The sequence below is a fragment of the Apis mellifera genome, linkage group LG10 (assembly GCF_003254395.2).
Source record: "Apis mellifera strain DH4 linkage group LG10, Amel_HAv3.1, whole genome shotgun sequence".
Taxonomy (NCBI): domain Eukaryota; kingdom Metazoa; phylum Arthropoda; class Insecta; order Hymenoptera; family Apidae; genus Apis; species Apis mellifera.
In genome coordinates, this window is record NC_037647.1 from 10,240,088 (window position 1) to 10,261,142 (window position 21,055).

Consider the following 21,055-nt stretch of genomic DNA (forward strand, 5'->3'; position numbering starts at 1 on the left):
ATATAAGTATTATTTTATCATGTATACTCACAAATTATATTAATGCAGAAAATATTTAAAAATTATTTATATAAATGTTTTTATCTTATATATAGATATTTTATTATTTATTAATTATATTAATTTTTATATTAATTTGAAGTTTTATATTATATATATTTTTTTAACATTAAAAGTTTATTATCTTTAATATAATTTATTTTATTTCTTTTTATTATATTAATTATACTAACTTATATACTAACATATTGTACATGCTTTAATAAAATAACATAAAATGTAATTTTATTTATATTAATTTCTTATAACAATTAAGATAAATTATAATAATACAATCAAAATAATTTTAATGAAATTGAAGTAAAAGATATTAATATAAATCTATAAGTATAAATTATTTAGCCATTAAATATTTGCTTCCTGAGTGTGTTTCTACTTCTTTGGTCATAGCATCATACCATGTACAAAGTTTAGTATTTTCTAAAGCATCTTTAAAAGCACTACATCCTTCTATACTTTTCAAAATTCCATAAACAGCAAGATCTGATAAATTAGGCTTTTTTCCTCCCATGAATGTACCACCATGTTTTTTAATAGCATATAACCATTTGTTAATTTCATCATATAAAGATTGTCTAACATCATCTTTCAAATTATGTCTTTTTTTTAAACGTTTTGATATAAACCACATAGCTATAGCACCTATATTTATTATTATTAATCTTTCCCACATGGGAAAATATTCTTCCCATTTACCAACCTAATTAATGAAATTATTTATTATATATATTTTTTTATTATTTTTTAAATTTATATATTAGCATTAAAATTGATATACATTTTGTTTGATTATTTAATTATTGTCAAATACTTACTTCAGAAAACCAATTAAAAGTTTTGTAAGCTTCACTAAGTGTTCTATATACATTTGGTGATAGTGTATGTACAAATTCATCATCAACCCATTGTCTCCATTTACGTTCTTCTCTATAATAAAAGATATAAATTAATCAAAATATAAAGTTTAATCTACTTCAATATAGAAAAATGAAATGTTATTATTTGTATAATAAAACTTACATAACTTCATTAATGTTTTCATCTGAAATTAAATTTTCTTTATACATTAAGAAATATTTATTCATGATTTCATATTTCAATTTTTGATTTTCATCATGCATTGCTATACTTGGATAATATTCTACTAAATCATTTATTTTTTGTGACCTATCTTTTAAATATGATGCTAATAGAGAAACAATCATTGAACTATCATTTAAAGGCTGATATCCTGAATCTATTTGTGCTAAAAGTATTGGTACTTTTTTATAAGATGACCAAGATATTTCTTTTCGTAATACAGGATCAACTTCCACAATATCATAAGATATTCCATAATAATCTAAGAAAACTCTGACCTAAAATATTTTTATATTTATTAATTATTAAAATTCATGATATTATTGTTAAAAAATTAAAATTAAAATTTAATATGTAATATATGTAATAATTCTATATTTATATTTTTGTTTAAAAATATATACATCATTATTTAATTTATTACTTATTAAATAAATTATAAAAATATAAATATTTTACCTTACAACAGAAAGGACAGGTCTGATATTGAAATAAAGTCAACTTTAATTCAGTAGAATCCATTGGAGAAACAACCTACAATAAAAATAAGATGTTAAATTAAAAAAATATTAATATATAATATATTGAATTTAAAATTTAATATAAAATTATAAAATTTTGAATAGATATAATATATTAATATATAAATACTTCACAAATAGAAAAATTAAAATCTAATATAAAAATCAATGTTTTAAATATAACTTTAATATTTTTAATAATTATATTTAAATTCGATGTACTTCTCTAGAAACTGGTACTGATGGTTTTTCTTGGAGTACTTTAATTTTTTTTTCTTTCCCTTCCAAATGATAAGTTTTTGCAGCTTTTTTATTTATATACCAAGAATAACCTGTTGTAATAATTATACCAACTGGAAATCCGATAGAAATTCCTACTAAACTTGCTTTAAATATTGTTTTCAATAATGAAGATTGTCGAGATGCAGATAAAAAACTTTCATTTCGTTTTGGATATCTTTGAATGTTTGTAAAACAATATAAATTTTGAGGTAATTTTGACAGTCTTTGTAATATAGACATCATAAAGTCTTATATATTATAACACACAGTTAAAATAAATTAGTTATTTTAAATATTATAAAACAAATTATTTTGAATCACAAAACTTCCAAAAAAAGATTATATTCAAATATTAATCATATTTCATTGCCATTTAATACATAATGGATCATTAGTAAATTGGAATATTATCAGAAAATATTCAGAAATTCGTATTTTTGTTTGTAGATTGTAAACAAATAAATACATAACTAATATGACTTATTATTTACATATATAAAAATATAATTAACTTTGATTATATTTTTCATATATAATATTATTTATTTATAAATTATGATATATTTATATAGAAATAAAAATTTATTTTATTTTATTTTGAATATGTTTATTTCAATTTGTTATTAGAATAAAAATAATAATACTAATAAATTTAATAGTTACAAATTTTTTATTTACTTATATTATTAATAATTGATATCCAACTATTTTATAACAAATAAATTTAAAGATTACATAATACATGCATATATGCGCACACAACACACACACATTATGCGCACGCAGAATCTCAATTATAATCGGTAGTTTATACGTATATATTTACATTTAAAAAAGAATTGAAACTGTCAAATTTAATATTAATTATTAAATTAAATAGATTTTTAAAAATATAATCAAATTTTTATACAACATATGTGAATATTTGTGCATATTTATATATATACAAACATATATATATAGTTTGTTAATTAATATTTAAAAATACAAAGTAATTGAACTAGATTTATGAAATAAAATTAAATGAAATTAAACATTTTTATAATTTTATTTTAAATATCAAGAATGAGTATTATATTTATCATTTTAAAAAATATTTATTTATTAATTATATTAATAAATAAAAGGATATAAAGAAAATAATAAACTAACTTAACCTTAAAATTAAATAAAACTCAAATATAATTAGAAGATTTGAAAAATATTCAGTATGGTAATAAAAATTCTTTATTTCAAATATATTTTTCGTTTTATTTTTATTTAATCACTTTTTTTATGAATTAATATTTAAATATGAAATCAATAATAAGTAAATAATATAAATAATAAATAATACATATTATAAATAACAAAATAATTTAATATTTTGTTTTAAAATGTAATATTTTTTTCATTTTTTGTATATATATTTTGATCAGTTTATATAATTTTTAATATTTTATATTTGATATATTTATATTCAATAAAAATTATTTTAATAAAAAAATTAATTTTCAGCATGGTAGAGTAAAAGTTCGAACAACTGCAGAACAAGAAGCATTGAAAAAAAAGGAAAGAGCTGAAAAACTTTTACGTTATAAGGCTGGAATGAGTATTGTGTTTAAAAAAGTAATTTTATAAATATATCATTTAATATATATTTCATATAATAAGATAAATTTATATTATGAATATTCAATATCATAATAGTACAAATAAAGAGATAATAATTTTTCATATAAAAATAAATAAAAAATACAAAATAAAATTTTTATAAATAAAACTCAAAAAATGATTTTAAAAATTTATTGAGTACATATATTGGATATTTATAAATATAATATAAATATAATGCCAGTCAAATTTAAATATTATTTATATAAACAATATACAATTGTCATATATTATAATACAAATAATATAAATTAAATAAATAAACTTAAATATAATTTAATATAATTGAATAATATATTCTTATTATTTGCAAATATTTAATTGAATAAGCAAATGATTTTTTTTATATTATTTTACTAAATTTATTATTATTTGCTTCAATTATATTAATATTATATTAATTAATATTATACTTCAATAATTGAAATATTTTATATATAATTAAAGAAAATGAAATGAAAAATTAATACATTACATTAAAATTTAAATACACATTAATTTAAATTAAATTATTTAATTTTATGTTATTATGTTGCAGAGAAAAGATAAGATTTATGATGAAGAGCTAATGATGGTTACTGAACGTATGGTACTACAAAATCCAGATATTTATACTTTATGGAATATTCGTAGAGAAGCATTTATAAACAATAATTGGTAATTATAGTAATAATTTTTTTATTTTTGATTATTAATATTAATTTGAATTTTTTAATATTAAATAATTATGTTTTTTACATTATTTAATATTTCTAATTTTAAATTTTAATATGTATATAATTTTATTATTTTATTTTATAAAATAATTGTTTAATATTAAATATAATTATTAATATATTATAATTATTAATATTAGTAATACTAAATATTTAAATATTTTTATTTGTATATTAATAGTATTGTGAAAATTTTTAATATAAAATAATGAAAATTCAAATATTATAAATAATGCATGTATTATATTTTAAATTCAAGTAAAAATTATTAAAATATAAAGTTACAATTATATGCTAAGATCAATATTTATTTAATAATAATTTATATAATTATATATTATGTTAATAAAATAGGGAAGAAAAGTTGTTAAAAGATTTTTATCAAAGTGAATTATTACTTACTGAAAATTGTTTGAAACAAAATCCTAAATCTTATTGGGTATGGTATCAACGAATATGGATTATGAACCATTTAATGGAATGTGATTGGAAAAAAGAATTAATGCTATGCAATAAATGTTTAAATTTGGATGACAGAAATTGTAAGTTATTAATATTATTAAATATTTTATTTTTATTATTCAAAATATAATAAAATATAATTTTTATAGTTCATTGTTGGAATTATAGAGAGTTTATTGTACAGAAAGCAGGAATTTCTCCTGAAGAAGAATTTCAATTTGCAACTTCAAAAATTTTAAATAATTTTTCTAATTATTCTTCTTGGCATTACAGAAGTCAATTATTATCAAAAATATTTCATAGTTCCAATCAAAACAGTATTTATGAAAAAAAGAAAGAAGGTAATATTTTTATAAAATATTAATGCTAATTAATATTTGTTATTATTTAATCTATTTTAAGACTATTTTATAATATATAATATCAAAAATATCTTTTTTTTTTAGAATTAGATCTAGTAATGAATGCTACATTCACAGATCCTAATGATTCTAGTGCTTGGTTTTATCAAAGATGGTTATTAAATACCCATGAATGTTTTCCTATTCTTTCTCAAGCATTAATAAAAAATAATAATGTGATCATTTTTGCTAATAAAAATATATCAATTGAATCAATATGTTTATTAATAAATAATGAAAATAAAACTGTTCAATGGAAATCTTGGCAAGAAACAAAAATGTCAAAATTATGGTTTGGAGAATTTAAAAAACAAATGAATCAAACAAAAAATATTGAAATTAATATTGAAAGAATATCTTACCCTTTATTCTGTATCAATCAGAAATGGATATATAGAAAAAAAAAACATAAATATTGCTCTAATAAAGACCAATTATTAGAACAATTATCAAGTTATAAACAACTTATAGAAATGGAACCAACTAATAAATGGGCTTATTTAACTAGTATACTTTTAATGAAAAAGATTGATTTTATAAAATTTTATGAAAATATTTTAACAAATTTAAATATTCTTATCAACATTGATTCTCTTCGTTTTAATTATTATAAAGATTTACGTAAGTATATTTAATATACTTGTTTATATATTATAAAAATTTTTTAATATCTATGTAATTAAAAATTATAAATTTTGATATAAATTTATTTTTATTTATATAATTATTTTAATTTTGAATTATTATATTTTTTTCTAACATTTCTATATCATCATTAATAATATTTTTAAAAATTAAGTAATAAATATTTTTTTTAGGAAGCCAATTCATAATTAAATATAAAGTATATGAATTATGGTATATAGAAGAAGATCAGGAAATAAATTTAGAAATTGATCTTTCAGGATTAAACTTAACTACACTTAATAATAATGAACATCTCGGTTTTTTTGAACAAGTAAATCTTAGTGCAAATTGTTTATCAAATTTATTAAATCAATTATCTTTATTACAAAATTGTAAAAAATTATCACTTTCAAGTAATCAACTAAAAAATTTAAAAAAATTTCCTACATTACAAAATTTAGAAGTTTTGTCATTAAGGAATAATAAATTAAATAATTTAGAAGAAATATTACAATTATTAAAAAGACATAAATTGAAATTGCTTGATTTAAGAGAAAATCCAATTTGTAGTACCACAGAATTACAAACTAATATTATACAAATCAATCCAGATTTACAATTATATATAAAATAATTTTTATAAATACATACATATGCAATTATTTAATTTATTGAATAATTGAATATTGTAGAAATATAAAAAATAAAATTGTAAAATTGTTTATGGAATAAATAAAAATACATAATTATTATTTATTTTGTATTATATATATATATATATATATGCAATTAAAAAATTTATAAAAAAATTTTGAAAAATTATTTATTTTAACTTTTATTTCTATCAATATTATTATTCATATAACTCTTACATGTATTTATAAATATTAAAATTGATTAATGGAATTTATATATAATGTATATATATATTTTATTATTTTGAATTCATTTTATAATTTTTTTTCAATTAATTTTTATTTAAATTTTTATATAATATTAATTATTTATAATATTAAATAATTAATATTATTAAATTATTCTATAATATTTTATATTTATTATGATATATTATTTTAGAAGGATATAATATTAATAATATATAAATAAAAGAATATAATATTTTCATAAATAAATACATGAGAAATATTTTAAATTCAAATTTATTTGAATAAAATTATACACTTTTCAATATATTGATTTCATTTTTTATTTCTTATAAAATTATATAAGTTTGTGTTGAGTATCAATTCAAAAAACTTGTTAAAAAAAATTTGAAATTTAAGTATTAATGAATTCAGAATAGTTTAAATAAAATTTAAATATTAATAAATTCATTATCATATGAATTTTACTAAATGAAAATCTCAATTTTAAATATCTGAATTAGATATTTTACATTTTCGTCGGGATCATTATATTTAACTGTTTAAAACTTTTTTAATAGAACATATAATATTAGATAATTTGAAATAAAAAATTTTTAAATTATATTGATAAATATTTTAAAAAGAATTAATAAAAAATTTTTAGAGAAAATTTCGATATTTAGGTTAGGAGTTATACTTGCTTTTAAGGATTTAATTTAAGAAAATAAAAATCGAATATTATTAATATCCTTCTATTAATTTTTATTATTAAAACTTAAATATTTTCTGAATGAATAGTTTTTAAATAATATATATTTTTTTTTTTTACTAGAGATAATATTTAATAGATTGATACGTTAAAAGATATATATTTTATGATACATATTTATATATTACATGTTTTTTACATGTGCAAAGTTATTCAACTTGTTATGTTAAATTTTTTCTAAAATTATGAAACTTTAAAACATTTTTTCTATAATAATTTTGAAAATAATTAATTACTTATTTCAAAGCATTAATTTAAATGATTAATATATTTATCAAAATATCTCATATATTTATAGAAATAAATTATCTTTTTTCTATTATATTCCAATATTCATCAAATTTAAATATAAAAAAATATCATAATATTATTATTATATTATATATATTTAATATAACAGAGCTGCTATTTATTTATTTATATATTACTAAGTATATATATTATTATTATATACTATTTTTTTATTTTATGCAAAATTATTTTATAAGGAAATATGACTTTTTATTTTTTCTAGTGTAAAATCATTTGTTTAATATATTAATATATTTTATTTTTCTAGTTAATTTATTACATTATATTTTTTCAAATTATAATGTAGAAATAATAATTAATAATAGTAATTTATATATATATATATATAAATAATTCATATAATTTATATAATATATATATTATATAAGTTGTATAATCAAATTAATAATGTTGAAGAATTATTATTAATAAATATATATTAGAATTAAATAATTTTATTATTTTTATATTTTTATTTTAGTATTTAATTTTTAATTTGCTGCTTTTAAAAACCAATCAATAGGGAATAAAATAGTTCTAGTAGAGAACGTACTATTACTGAACGCAACTTGCATTATTGTTTGGATTACCATTCGATTTATTTATTCTCTGACATTTGATATGGCGAACAATATGGCTTATCATTGTTAAAATTTTACTAAGCAAACTTTCCATTAAAAGATTCTAATGTTTCAGTGATACAATGATTTATTTTGAAATAATATTGTCATCTTGTTCTTTTATTATTAGTATGCGTACCTGATACTTATGATATTCCATATAGGTGAAGGTGAGCGTACATGTATATAAACGTGATACGTATGTGCACGTTGAATCATTATTTCTCATAACCTTTTTATGAGTACGAAATATAGCAGATGCAATTAGACAATCTTAAAAGATGTGGTTAAATCCATACATCTTATAGCCGACAAGCGGCGAAGATAGTAAACGCATACTATATCTAATGGAGTGGACCGTATTGTGATTTTTGGCTTGAAGTAGATTTTATCGTATCTTCGCTTTGCGGAAAATATTATTCACAGTCTAGTTAAGTGTGTAATCTCTACAGCGTATCATATCATGGCCTCGTCAAATAGAAGAATTCAAATCGGTTCTGCTTGGTTTCAAACAAAGATTAACCTAAGACCACAGCGCCGAGGTATTCATCACGTTACCGAAGAAATCTTAAGAAGAATTCCAGAACTCTGCGAATTTTCAGTTGGGCTTTGTCATATACAAAGTGAGTTTTTTTTTCAATAAAAAATGATTATATTCTAGTATAGTATAAAACAAAACTATTTAATTTTTTTATAATAATAATAATATTATATAAAGAGAAATATGTAAAAAATATAGAAAGAATATATACAATATTATTTTTGTTTATTAAATATTATTATTAATATTACTGACAACCTTAAATATAATATAAATAATTAATATAAAATATAGATAATAAAAAATAAAGGAAATGATACATTGCTATTTAATAAAATAAAAAAAAATGATTGAATTTAATTAATTTTATTATAGTTAATTATTATTTATAATTAATTATAATTAGTTATTATATTTTATTATATTTATTTATATAAATTTTATTATATTTTATTAAAAATTTTATAAATATATTAAGAATGTAAATCTCATTATATTTCATATAAAATATATTAAATGCAAACATATGAACTATAAATAACTATAAATATGTACAATTATATAAATATTAATATTATAAAATTGTTGTCTTAATAAAATATATTTATTACTTTTTAGTTCTTCACACATCAGCAAGTTTAGCACTAAATGAAAATTGGGATCCAGATGTTAGAGATGATGTAGAAATGATGCTTAATAAAATAGTTCCTGAAGGTTTGGCCTATAGACACAGTTGTGAAGGACCAGATGATATGGTAAGTTCATGAAATTTTTTTTCATAGTTTTAAAATTAGATTGTGCTGTGCATTATTTATATATATATATATATATATATATTCACATTTTTTAATTTTTATAATTGATTAATATTTTATATAAATATATATATATAATATTATATAATAAAAATAATCATATTAATATAAAGAAAAACAAAAAAATATTAAATATATATTATTTTAAATAGTAAATCTTTTTAAAATAAAAATTTAGTTTTTTTTCAAATATAAATAAAAATTTCTAAAAATATACTTATAAATTTATATATAAGTGTAATTAAAAAATATGTAATTAAAAATTATATAGTTTTTTATAATTATATTATTTATAGCCAGCACATGTAAAGGCATGTTTTCTGGGCTCTTCATTGAGTATTCCAATTACTGATGGCAAGTTGACTTTGGGTACATGGCAAGGAATTTGGTTGTGTGAACACCGTAATGATGCTGGAAGTCGTAAAGTAGCTATTACATTGACTGGTTGTCTCAGGGATCCTGCACGTAGTCCTTTGAGTCCTGTTAGTCCTATTGCTTCTACTAGCAGCTAGGACCACTCACACCCCCAAAGACGTAGCAAACGTCAGCTGCGCATATCTACATCCAGTGATTCAAGCTAGCAGCTGCTTATCTTTAGTCATTTTTTAAGAGTTTAATTCAGAAAAGAGTGTATGGATACTTTAAAAATATTTATAGATATTGCATTTTCTTATATCCATTTACTGTTACAAATTTTAAACATCTTTTATAATGACATGATTTAAAATCATAAAATTATATTTATTATCTTTCTTGATATTATTTCACATTTTCTTTTATTTTTTTATATTCACATAGTATATTTATAATTTATATTATTTAAATGAGCATGTCAATATTTAGTATACATTTCATGATTTTATTTAGATTAAATTCAGTTAACAGTAACTATCCAAAAATGTTGTTCATTAAATACATAATGTTGTTCAGTACTTCTAAACTGCCAAGGCAATTGTATATTACAAGCATTCAGAAATAAATATAAACGAATTACAATACAAGTATCCTACACTCTTCTTTATTACTCTTAGAAAATTAATGTAATGCATTCCAATATAATGCGTCCAATATTCCGAATTTAATTACATAGCTTTATTTAAATAATTCTTTTGTAAAAAAAAGATTAATAAGGAAAATGGCATTAATAATTGCTCAGCTGAGATCTTGCATGAATTTTTATAATGTAAGATAATCTCAGTTTGGGTATGTGCAATATGTTATAACTTTCTAACTCACTGCTTATCATAGGGTAGATATTTTTAATGACGTTTCCAATGCATTTGGGGGTGTATATAGGTTACAATCAACACTTCTTTGCTGTGCTAATATACTTCTGCTAGAGATATCCACATAAATTATAATAATATAATAATATATATAATAACATGTGGGCAAGTCAGTATGAAAGTAGAACAATTAAAAAAAATCATCAAATTATGCAAATAATGATTTAGACTTATTACATTATTAAATATTTACTCATAAAAAATATTCTAGAAATCTTAATTAATCTAATTGAAACATGAAATGTCATCTAGGAATGTAGCACTGCAAAGAGTTGTAAAATTATTTACAATGTTACTAAAATAACCAAAGCTTATGATGGGAGCTTGTTGACGTATCTAATATACTGTTAAGCAAGCAGTCGATGTTAGTTGTTAATCTTTCTCATATATAGCATAAATGGTCGTCCATTATGATTAATGAAATATGCTTTAATGTGAGGTATCCAATGCAATTCATATAATTAAAAGCTTAAACATTAAAAGCTCAAAAATAACACTATCAAAAATTATAATAAATTTTTACTAAATTATAATTTTTTTGCTCGTAAAAAAATTATGGAACAAGTTCGTATATTTAAACTATAAATTCAATTATAATTCCGTTAATGTGCTCAATAAGACAAATTCTTAAATATGTAAAATTTATAAATATAACGAAAAATAATTATAATATCCAAGTTTATAGAAATTAATATTATATTCGCTAATTGATATTCATAGCAATTTACTGATAATTAAGTCATTTCATAAATTAGATGATTGAAAATTCTTATATTTGCAAAATAATAGTATATAACAATAATATATTATATTTTAAAAATTAATCAATTAATATAATTAATCTTTTCTTAATATTAAAAGAAAATATAATCTTTTTTTTTTTTTTAATAAAAAATGATTGTTTCTGATGACAACAATGATTTATTAAAATTAAAATATTTATTTTCTTTAATTAACATTCAAAATTTTCATATTATGTGAACTATATATATTTTGATTATTTTATAATCATTGTTATTCTAACAAATTTAAAAATTTGATAAATTTATAAATTCAATCATAAAAAAATTTAAATCATATTTATCATATGATTATCATATATATAAAAAAGTTTAAGTCATATATTTATTATATACCCTGTAAAAAAATAAATATCTTGTACAAGTAATTGAAATTAAGCTTTCACTAAGTAAATAGCAATTTATAATATTGTTTTTCATTTATGTGTATAATTACATTTCTTTTTTGTTTTCTAAAAGAAATTATTTTATATTATTACAAAAAAAGAATGTTAAAAACATGATGTAATATAATTGTGTGTACAATTTGCAAATTTGTTCTAAGATTTTTTACTATTTTCCTATGTGTATAAAATATCTGTAGAAAAAATTAAACTTAATCAGTTTTAATATCTATGTTTTGTTTCATATGTAATGTAATATTAAATATTAAATAACAAATCACATATATAATAGATAATTTAATGAAAATGTTAACAAATATTGTTCAAATGTAAGTTCATGCAAATATTTCATATATTTTCATTTTTTAAACTATTTTATGATTTATTTATCCAATAATGAAAAATTTTAATTTTTAATATTGTAATATTACAACTTTATAATAAATATTAAAATTTAAATTTAATATTTAAAAAAATAAATTGTATTTCAATATTTAATAAAAAATAAGACATTTTTATGTCTTGATTATGAGATAAATAACATTTAATATAATTACAACTTTCTAAGTTATTTCATAATTAAAATTTTCTAAATATATGAAATATTAGTTTTTATTTAGCTGGATATAGTGGACCTATAATAACAAATTATAGAAAACTAATATATTAGGATTATACAATACATATTAAATACTATTATACATTAAATTTAATATTATTAAATGTATATATAAAGTTATTTAAGCGAAAGGAATAGAGTGAGAACCATATTTATGAGTGAATGTAATGAAGTTTAAATGCAAATATGATAATTGTATATTATCCCTAAAATGTAGAAATAGAATTGTTTATATAAAATAAATACAATGACTTCTTATGCAGCTTGAAAAAAATTTCATTATAATATATAAAGAAAAGATATAACTTTACAAAATTAAATTTACTATATTTCATTTTTATACCAAGTTGTTTACTCAAATAATTAAAAAAAGAAAAGTATCAATTTGTATAACATTAAATTTAAAATGTAAGTTAAATTTAAATAGTAAGTTTCAATATACTATTAATATCTTTAAATTATATTTGATATAAAAAATGAAAATTATAATTAAAATTTTATTACAAGATCTGATTATGAAATAGATAAAAAATAATGACACAAAATTTTGTTATAAAAACAACATATTGTGTTAATTTATCTATTATACAATCATAAATAAAAAATAACAAATTAAATCATTGCATAATTATTGCACAAAACAATCATTATTAATGAATTGTACATATAATCGATTATTATCATAATCAATCATATGCATTATGATTAGAAAATAATGAAATATAGGGTAGTTAAGTAATATAGTTTGAATTATGTACAATTATAAATATATATATTATAATATGATAATAATAATTTTATGCTATATGATATATTTCAAATATAGTTTTAGTATTATTTTAAATTTATTTTATGACAATGTACATGCTCTTTAAGTAATATTGTTTTTGTGAAATAATTAATTTCTTTAACATAATAATGAATCATCTGTATTCAAAGACTCATATTTAAAATATAAATTTTAAAATTGTGTTTGTAATACCATTTTTTTATTAGTATAACAAAAAAATAATTAAATGTAGATATTTAGTTGCATGTTATGTATAATAGAATTATAATATTTTATAAAAAATTTTAAATTTGAAAAAATAAGTTGTTAATATTGGTTACATGTTAAAATCAGTTATATGTTTATATATTTATTTTTTTATATAGTTATATATTTATTTCTTTTATATTTTATATTTATTATATATATATATATATATATATATATATATATATATATATTTATATTATATATTTATATTTATATATTTATATTTATATATATATATATATTATATATATATTTTACTTTGTTTTTTATTGTATTTTTTTAAATTAGATTATGAACAAAATTATAAATTTTTATTGTTTTTGTTTATTATAATTAAAAAAAAATACAATTAAATTAAATAAATTATAGATTCATATTATTAGATTAAAAATCTATATTTTTTTATTTTCAAAATAAGAAATTTAAAATTTATTTTATTTTATAAAATTATATAATATTAAATTGCATTTCATAATGTATTCAGAGTAAATTAAATTATTAAATTATTAAAAAAATCATTAAATACATATTAACAATACAATCTTATTTAATTAATAAAATTTATTTTTTTTGAATTATCATAAATATTACTAGAATTATATTAAAATAATTTTAACATTCATATTATTTTATATTAAAATTTAATTTATATATTTAATTTATAAATAATATTTTTCTTTTTTATGCTATAAATACATTTTAAATATAGAATTTTTTAATATTAAAATTAGAAAATTGCATTAAATTATAATTAATTTTTATATATTTGTATAATTGATTAAAATATTTCACATTTACATATTTCAACTTTATTTTAAATTAAATTTTTAAGTATATTTAGAATTATATTATATTATATGAAATATCAGTTTATTAATACAAGGATCATGGTAATACTGTATTTAATAGAATACTATATTTGATAGAATGAAAAAAATATTTTTGTTTTATTAATAAACTTGAAAAGTTGTAAAAAATACACTAATATAATATTATAATGATTATAAATTATACATTTTTATAAAGTTTTCATGAATAATACATAATTATTATTCAATCTGTATGAAAAATATATATTAATATTTGTTCTTTATAATAACATAAGATATTTACAATATAGTTATTCTTTTACATATTTTTATTTTTGATTAAATTGCTTATTGTAAAACATGATAATATAAAAATATATTAATCAAACTTTTTACATTTTAATGATTCTAATATATATATGCATTGTATAAATCTTAATTAGAATTTCCTTGCATAAACATATAAATTAAAAATGATTACGTTATAATATATAAAATATATATGTATATAATACGTTTAATAATTATTTATTATTTATAAAAAAATAAAATATAATTCTGGACCAATATATGTATTAAAAATAGTTTGAGTTATACATATCATGATATTTAAAAATTATAATGCTCAAAATATAAGTAAATTTTAACATTAAAGATTATTTGTTTTTATATTTTTAAATTCTATATTTCATTATCATTAAACAAAAATAAAAATAATACATTTTAAAAGAATCGAATTATAAGTAATATTTAATGATATCATTTGTTTTTATATTTTTAAATTCTACATGTTCAATATTTAATCAATATTAAACAAAAATAAAAATAATGTATTTTAAAAAAACTTATGCAATATATGATGATGATACATATTATTACTATTGAATGTTAATATTAGTGATATAAAAATCGAGTCTTGAACATAACTTCATATGTGCCATTAATGATGAAAATATCCTTCATATAAAAGTGATATTGCTTTATTTTATTTTCACAACTAAAACAAATATTTGTTATTAAATAATATTAATTATAATATTATGTTTTTAAAAGAAAATATTTTTAAATCAAAAAAAAATTCAATAAAAATTAAATTAAAAAAATGGTAAATTATATAAACAAAATATATTATAATAATTAACATTTTTGTAAAATATTATAAAAAAATGTATAAAATATTATAAAATAAATTATAAATTAATCGATATTAAGAATACTTTATATTACATTTATAAAATTAAAATAATTATTTTTGAAAATTCTATTGAGAAATTTTAAGAATATAAAATTCAATTAATTTGTGGATTAAAAATATGTTTGAAGATTTCTGGTAAAGTCTTACCATCTGGTTTGTTATTATCAGATTCATTAAATTCTTTATAATTTTCAGGTATTGGGTGTGGTCCTGGATGTCTCAAATCATTTGTTTTGTCTTGAACTTCTTTGAATGATGCTTTAATATTATCTAATGCATTACCTAATCCTGTTTTGATTTGATTAAATTCTTGTGTCACCAATGAAAGTCTTCCTAGTAGATAATTTAAATTTTCGTCAACTTCAGTCATACGTTTTGTTATTTCACTTACCTATGAAAGCACATATATAAATATTTAATATAATATTAATATATTTAATAATTATACATTTTATTTTATTTATAATTTAATTTTAATTATTACTTTAGTTTCCATTCCACCCATAGTAGAAGTGGTACCATTAACGTATTCTTCATTTTGTTTATGCAATTTATCTAATGCTTTTGCACTTTCTGTCATCTGTTGATACATGACATTTATTTGTCGCCACACCTTTTATAAAAAAAGAAAATAAAAAAACTTAATATGATATTTAAAGATAATTTTCTAAAAAAACATATAGTAATTACCTGATTCATTTCTTGTTCCATTTTACTACTTAAATTTGCTAAAGCTCCATTTTGATTGTCCATAATATCATTTGATATGCCATCAAATCTTTGATTCAGAGTATTATTAATATTTGTACTTTGTGCTTTTACTAAATCTCCTACTTCTAAAAGAATTTGATGTACACCATATTCAACTCTTTTTTTAGTGTCTAAGACATGATCAGCCATTGATACTATTACAGATTGACCTTTTTCAAGATCATTTAATTCTTGATTTACATGTTCAGCATTATTTGCCAAGTCCATTCTAAAACCTCGGAAATACTCAATAAGATTTTTTTATTATTAAATTTTCGTAAAAATTTAATAATTTTAATAATTGAAAAAAGAATTAATAATTTATTTGTAATATTCCCAAAATATGTTTTATTAGTTATTTAATGTATTTTATTTTATAATTTTTTTTATTTCATTATTCTATATAATATTCTATATAATAATTTTTATGATTATTCAATTCAATGATTAATATATAGAGAAATTTAAAATTAAAGAAATATTAAAAAATTATTATATTAGTTGATATATTGTAAATTTTTTTTTTTAAATTTTATGTAAAACTTTTAATTAATGTACACATAAAAAGAGTAAATAAAATAAATAAAATAGTAATATAAAATAACATATATTGTAGGAATATCATAAATTAATTGCATTTCTAAAATAATTAAATTGAAATACATTTTAGAAATATATTATTGTATAAAAATACCTAAGTGCTCCTATAGTATCTTTAGTTTCATTTTTAGTTTCTATTAATTTATTTTCAATATCATCAACTCCTTTAGCAACAATATCTTTTAAGATATGCTTTGTTTCTTGTAAAAGTATTTGAGTTTTATTATGTAAAGTTTGCATTTCAATGGTTCTAAATAACATAATATTTATAATTTATAATTTTAAATAAAAATTTTTAATATTTAAATAATTTTTTTTAATAATAATATATTGAAAAAAATATAAATACATACTGTGGCAATTCTTTAATTTGTTCAGAAACATCATCTAAAAGTTTCTTTATAGAAGGTATTATTCTTGCATAATTATCAATATTTGAAATAGTATCAAATTGAGAATCTTGTAATTTCTTCTTTATGTTTTGTGATTGTTCTTTAACTTTTTCTAATGAAACTTCAACACTACTAAGTCTTGAGTTGATATCTTGAATCTAAAAAGTATCTAATTTTAATGAATTTCTTAATATTTTAGCATATTATTTACCTCTGTCAATAATACTTGTGTTGTTCCCGATTGATCACTCAATCTTGAATTGATATCTTGAATCTAAAAATTATTTAATTTTAATAAGTTTTTTAATTAATATTTAAATATGTTATTTACCTCTGTTAATAATGCTTGTGTTGTTCCTGATTGAACATTCGTAGTCTCTTTTAATTTTATTGCTTCAGATTTTAAAAGTGATTCTGTTTTTGAAATTCTATCTATTAATATTAATTCTGTATCATTTAATTTCGAAATAATATGAGAGGGGTTGTCAAATGAAGGTAATGTAGTATCTGATCGACTATTTATTTCTGATACTTTATTTTCAATATCTGTAAGCCAACCTTCTAAACGATTTTCTAAATCTTCTAGACTATCAACAGTTTTTTGCATTTGTATTCTTTCTCGTTCATCTCTCTAAATAAAACAAGTATAAGTTTTTTTTTATTAAAATTTAATATGTTTCTTTTATATTTACTTAAAGTTTTAATTAACTAATTAAATACCTGAGAGATTAATTGTTCTATTCCCATTACTTTTTCATCAAGTTTAGTTAATTGTATTTTTAATGAGTCTATAGTTGACATACGCTTTGTCAAAATTGGAATTATTTTTTTTAATTGTTCTCCTAATTGACGTTCTCGTGCTTCATGTCTTTCTAATTTTTCTGTATTATCTCGCATCATATGTACTAAACTTAACATTGCATCTTTAATATCCTCATGTCTAAATTATATAAAAAATATATATTATTATATTAGTTATTTATATATTAATAAAAAAACATTTTTTATTAATAAAAAAGTAGTAGAAAAGAATAAAAAAATACATGCAAATTTAACGAATTATTTAATTTATTTTTATGTAATAATTTTTAAAATTATATATATATATATGAATTATTTTAACTATATAATAAAAAAACTTACGTAATTTCTCTAGCATTGTTAAAATCAAAACAAAAAAAAAATAATATTAATATATACTTCATTTTCAATTATTATCAATATATAAAAAAAATTATCTGAAACAAACAAAAATTAATTTTATTCTATAATATTAAATGTCTACATTTTTTTTATATGTTATTTATTATATAGTATATTATTTTATTATTTTAAATAAATTTACTTTTATTTTGTTTTTTTATTATTTTATTATATTTTGGAAATAATTTTATGAAAATTATGTCATTTCTATATTGAAATTACTGAAACAATTATTTAGACACTGTTTAAAATGAGTAAAATACTTCCTTTGATCAATTAATTGAATGTGCTTATTGAGATAAGCTGTTAAGAGGTCATTACTGATGACTTTTTGATGGATAAGTAAACTATCTTTGTTAATAAATTATCATAATAATTAAAGCTTTCATAGTTAATGATTAAAATCCTTGTATTTAAATAATAATAAATAAAAATAATTTCAATTAATATATAATTTAACCATACAAATTAAATTATGTATTTAAATAAGTATAAATATATGTGCACATATATATGTACATATATATGCACATATATATGCATATGACATATATGAAGAAAAAAAAGAAGGAATTCAAAATATTTGTATTCTTTTTTTTTTATTTTATATCTTTATTATTAGGACTAAGTAATAATACATTTTAATTTTATATTATTAGCTTTTAAATAAAAATATATTTTATAATGAATAATATAAAGAAAATTTATTTTAGCTATTTATAGATTTATAGATGCATATCAATTCTATTTAATGAAGCTATATGATCTATTTAAGAGTATCTATTCTTGATGCATAAATAAAATTCGGCTTTATTAGTGAATTTCTAAATATATATATATATATATATATACATATAAAAATATATTAAAATATTCTCTAATAATTTATCTATCATAGTAGAAAAAGGAAGGAAGGGAAAAAGAGACAGAATGGTAATTATATTTCTATAATAAAATTAAAAATATATTCGTATTGTTGTAATAATTCTATTTAGAACATGGAACAATAAAATAAAATATATAATTTTACTTTTCACAATATTTTAAGTGTTTTTTTATTATTTGTCACATTAATTTATATTATTGAAATTTCGAAACAATATAAATAATCATATCAAAAAGTGTTTAGTGATTCAAAACGAATTTATTTACATTATTTGATTTTATTTATTTTACATTGTTAAATATTAAATATTGATATATATATGAATTTTTTCTAATAAAATGAATAAAATTAATCTTATTTATTATATTTTTTTTTGTAAATTTTATTCTTTTTAATATAAAATTTTTATATTTTATATAGTTACAGTTTTACATTAAATGTTTTATAATATAATTTATTTTATATAATATTATATTTGTAATATATATTTGTATAATTTATTTTATATTATATTATTATTGTAATATGAATGATATATTATTAATTGTTATAATCATCATAAAACACTATAATGACCACCATTTACCACCATTTTAAAGTACAGATTCAATTATTTAAAATGAAAACAATTTAATTAATTGTTAATAATTCTCTTAAAATAATCTTTTATATATATATATATTATATTTATTATTTTATTTCGGGAATAATTATTTAGAACAAATATATCTATTTTTGTAACTTAAAATAATTAATAATAAAAAATATTAAACTTTTACAATAAATTAATTAAAATAGTATATTAAAAACAATATTCTTTAAAAAAAAATTTTTTCCTATATTTTGTCAAAAATGATTTATATTAAACAAATAATAAAAAAATTAATAAAATTAAATGAATAAAAAATGTATATATAAAAAAAGAAAAAATTATCAATAAGGATATATTAAATTTTAAAAATATATCAATAACATCAATTTTACTTACACAAATATTATTTGTATTTTAAATCCTTTATGTAACAATTGAAGAGTAAAGAACGCACTGTTTTCTCATTCGATCAACGAACAAATGATGATGGTATCATTAGGTAAGTCTACATTTGGATTTTTAAAAAACTAAACTTAAGGTATATACTATTCTCCAGCGACACATAGCGGTTATTTTTAGTACTGAGTATAATACAATATTTAACATAATACTAAATATTAAATTTTAATATAATTATTTTATATCTTTATTATATAAAATTGAAATAATTATATAAAATATTTAATTTAGTTTTAATTTTATAAATTTTTGATTTATAAATTATATATAATAATAATATATATATATTAATTTATTATTGTTTTAACATTACGTAAATAACATTACTAAAGGAATTT

At 17.1% G+C, this 21,055-nt stretch overlaps 4 protein-coding genes across 8 annotated transcripts; 2 read left to right on the forward strand and 2 right to left on the reverse strand.

The window, feature by feature from the left end:
- Positions 1-199: 199 nt before the first annotated feature.
- LOC726977 (prostaglandin E synthase 2) lies at positions 200-8,586 on the reverse strand. Of its 2 annotated transcripts, none has more exons than XM_026443141.1 (5): positions 8,488-8,586; positions 1,600-1,674; positions 1,081-1,418; positions 876-987; positions 200-760 (listed from the first exon to the last, which is right to left on the reverse strand). In XM_026443141.1, exons 1-5 carry the CDS (start codon positions 8,575-8,577, stop codon positions 395-397), a joined length of 981 nt encoding a protein of 326 aa, XP_026298926.1. In that variant the 5' UTR covers positions 8,578-8,586; the 3' UTR covers positions 200-394. The 2 variants fall into 2 exon arrangements, with proteins under 2 accessions (XP_026298926.1, XP_026298925.1); XM_026443140.1 differs by lacking the exon at positions 8,488-8,586 and adding an exon at positions 1,884-2,265.
- On the forward strand, positions 2,010-6,548 carry LOC726983 (geranylgeranyl transferase type-2 subunit alpha). Of its 3 annotated transcripts, none has more exons than XM_026443138.1 (7): positions 2,010-2,152; positions 3,441-3,551; positions 4,135-4,253; positions 4,667-4,854; positions 4,924-5,115; positions 5,221-5,796; positions 5,994-6,548. In XM_026443138.1, exons 2-7 carry the CDS (start codon positions 3,531-3,533, stop codon positions 6,434-6,436), a joined length of 1,539 nt encoding a protein of 512 aa, XP_026298923.1. In that variant the 5' UTR covers positions 2,010-2,152; positions 3,441-3,530; the 3' UTR covers positions 6,437-6,548. The 3 variants fall into 3 exon arrangements, with proteins under 3 accessions (XP_026298923.1, XP_026298924.1, XP_026298922.1); XM_026443139.1 differs by lacking the exon at positions 2,010-2,152 and adding an exon at positions 2,627-2,746; XM_026443137.1 differs by lacking the exon at positions 2,010-2,152 and adding an exon at positions 3,101-3,156.
- Positions 8,279-11,413, forward strand: LOC411366 (UPF0047 protein YjbQ). Its single transcript, XM_394840.6, has 4 exons — positions 8,279-8,518; positions 8,801-8,971; positions 9,508-9,644; positions 10,001-11,413. The coding sequence occupies exons 1-4, from the start codon at positions 8,497-8,499 to the stop codon at positions 10,214-10,216; spliced, it is 546 nt and encodes a 181-aa protein (XP_394840.2). The 5' UTR covers positions 8,279-8,496; the 3' UTR covers positions 10,217-11,413.
- A 4,119-nt stretch (positions 11,414-15,532) lies between these two features.
- LOC413792 (nucleoprotein TPR) lies at positions 15,533-20,777 on the reverse strand. Of its 2 annotated transcripts, XM_026443136.1 has the most exons (11): positions 20,655-20,777; positions 18,721-18,815; positions 18,298-18,517; positions 17,909-18,208; positions 17,789-17,851; positions 17,539-17,735; positions 17,280-17,435; positions 16,526-16,814; positions 16,320-16,448; positions 15,983-16,226; positions 15,533-15,637 (listed from the first exon to the last, which is right to left on the reverse strand). In XM_026443136.1, exons 2-11 carry the CDS (start codon positions 18,780-18,782, stop codon positions 15,621-15,623), a joined length of 1,677 nt encoding a protein of 558 aa, XP_026298921.1. In that variant the 5' UTR covers positions 18,783-18,815; positions 20,655-20,777; the 3' UTR covers positions 15,533-15,620. The 2 variants fall into 2 exon arrangements, with proteins under 2 accessions (XP_026298921.1, XP_026298920.1); XM_026443135.1 differs by lacking the exon at positions 15,533-15,637 and having other exon boundaries at positions 15,915-16,226.
- Positions 20,778-21,055: the final 278 nt, after the last annotated feature.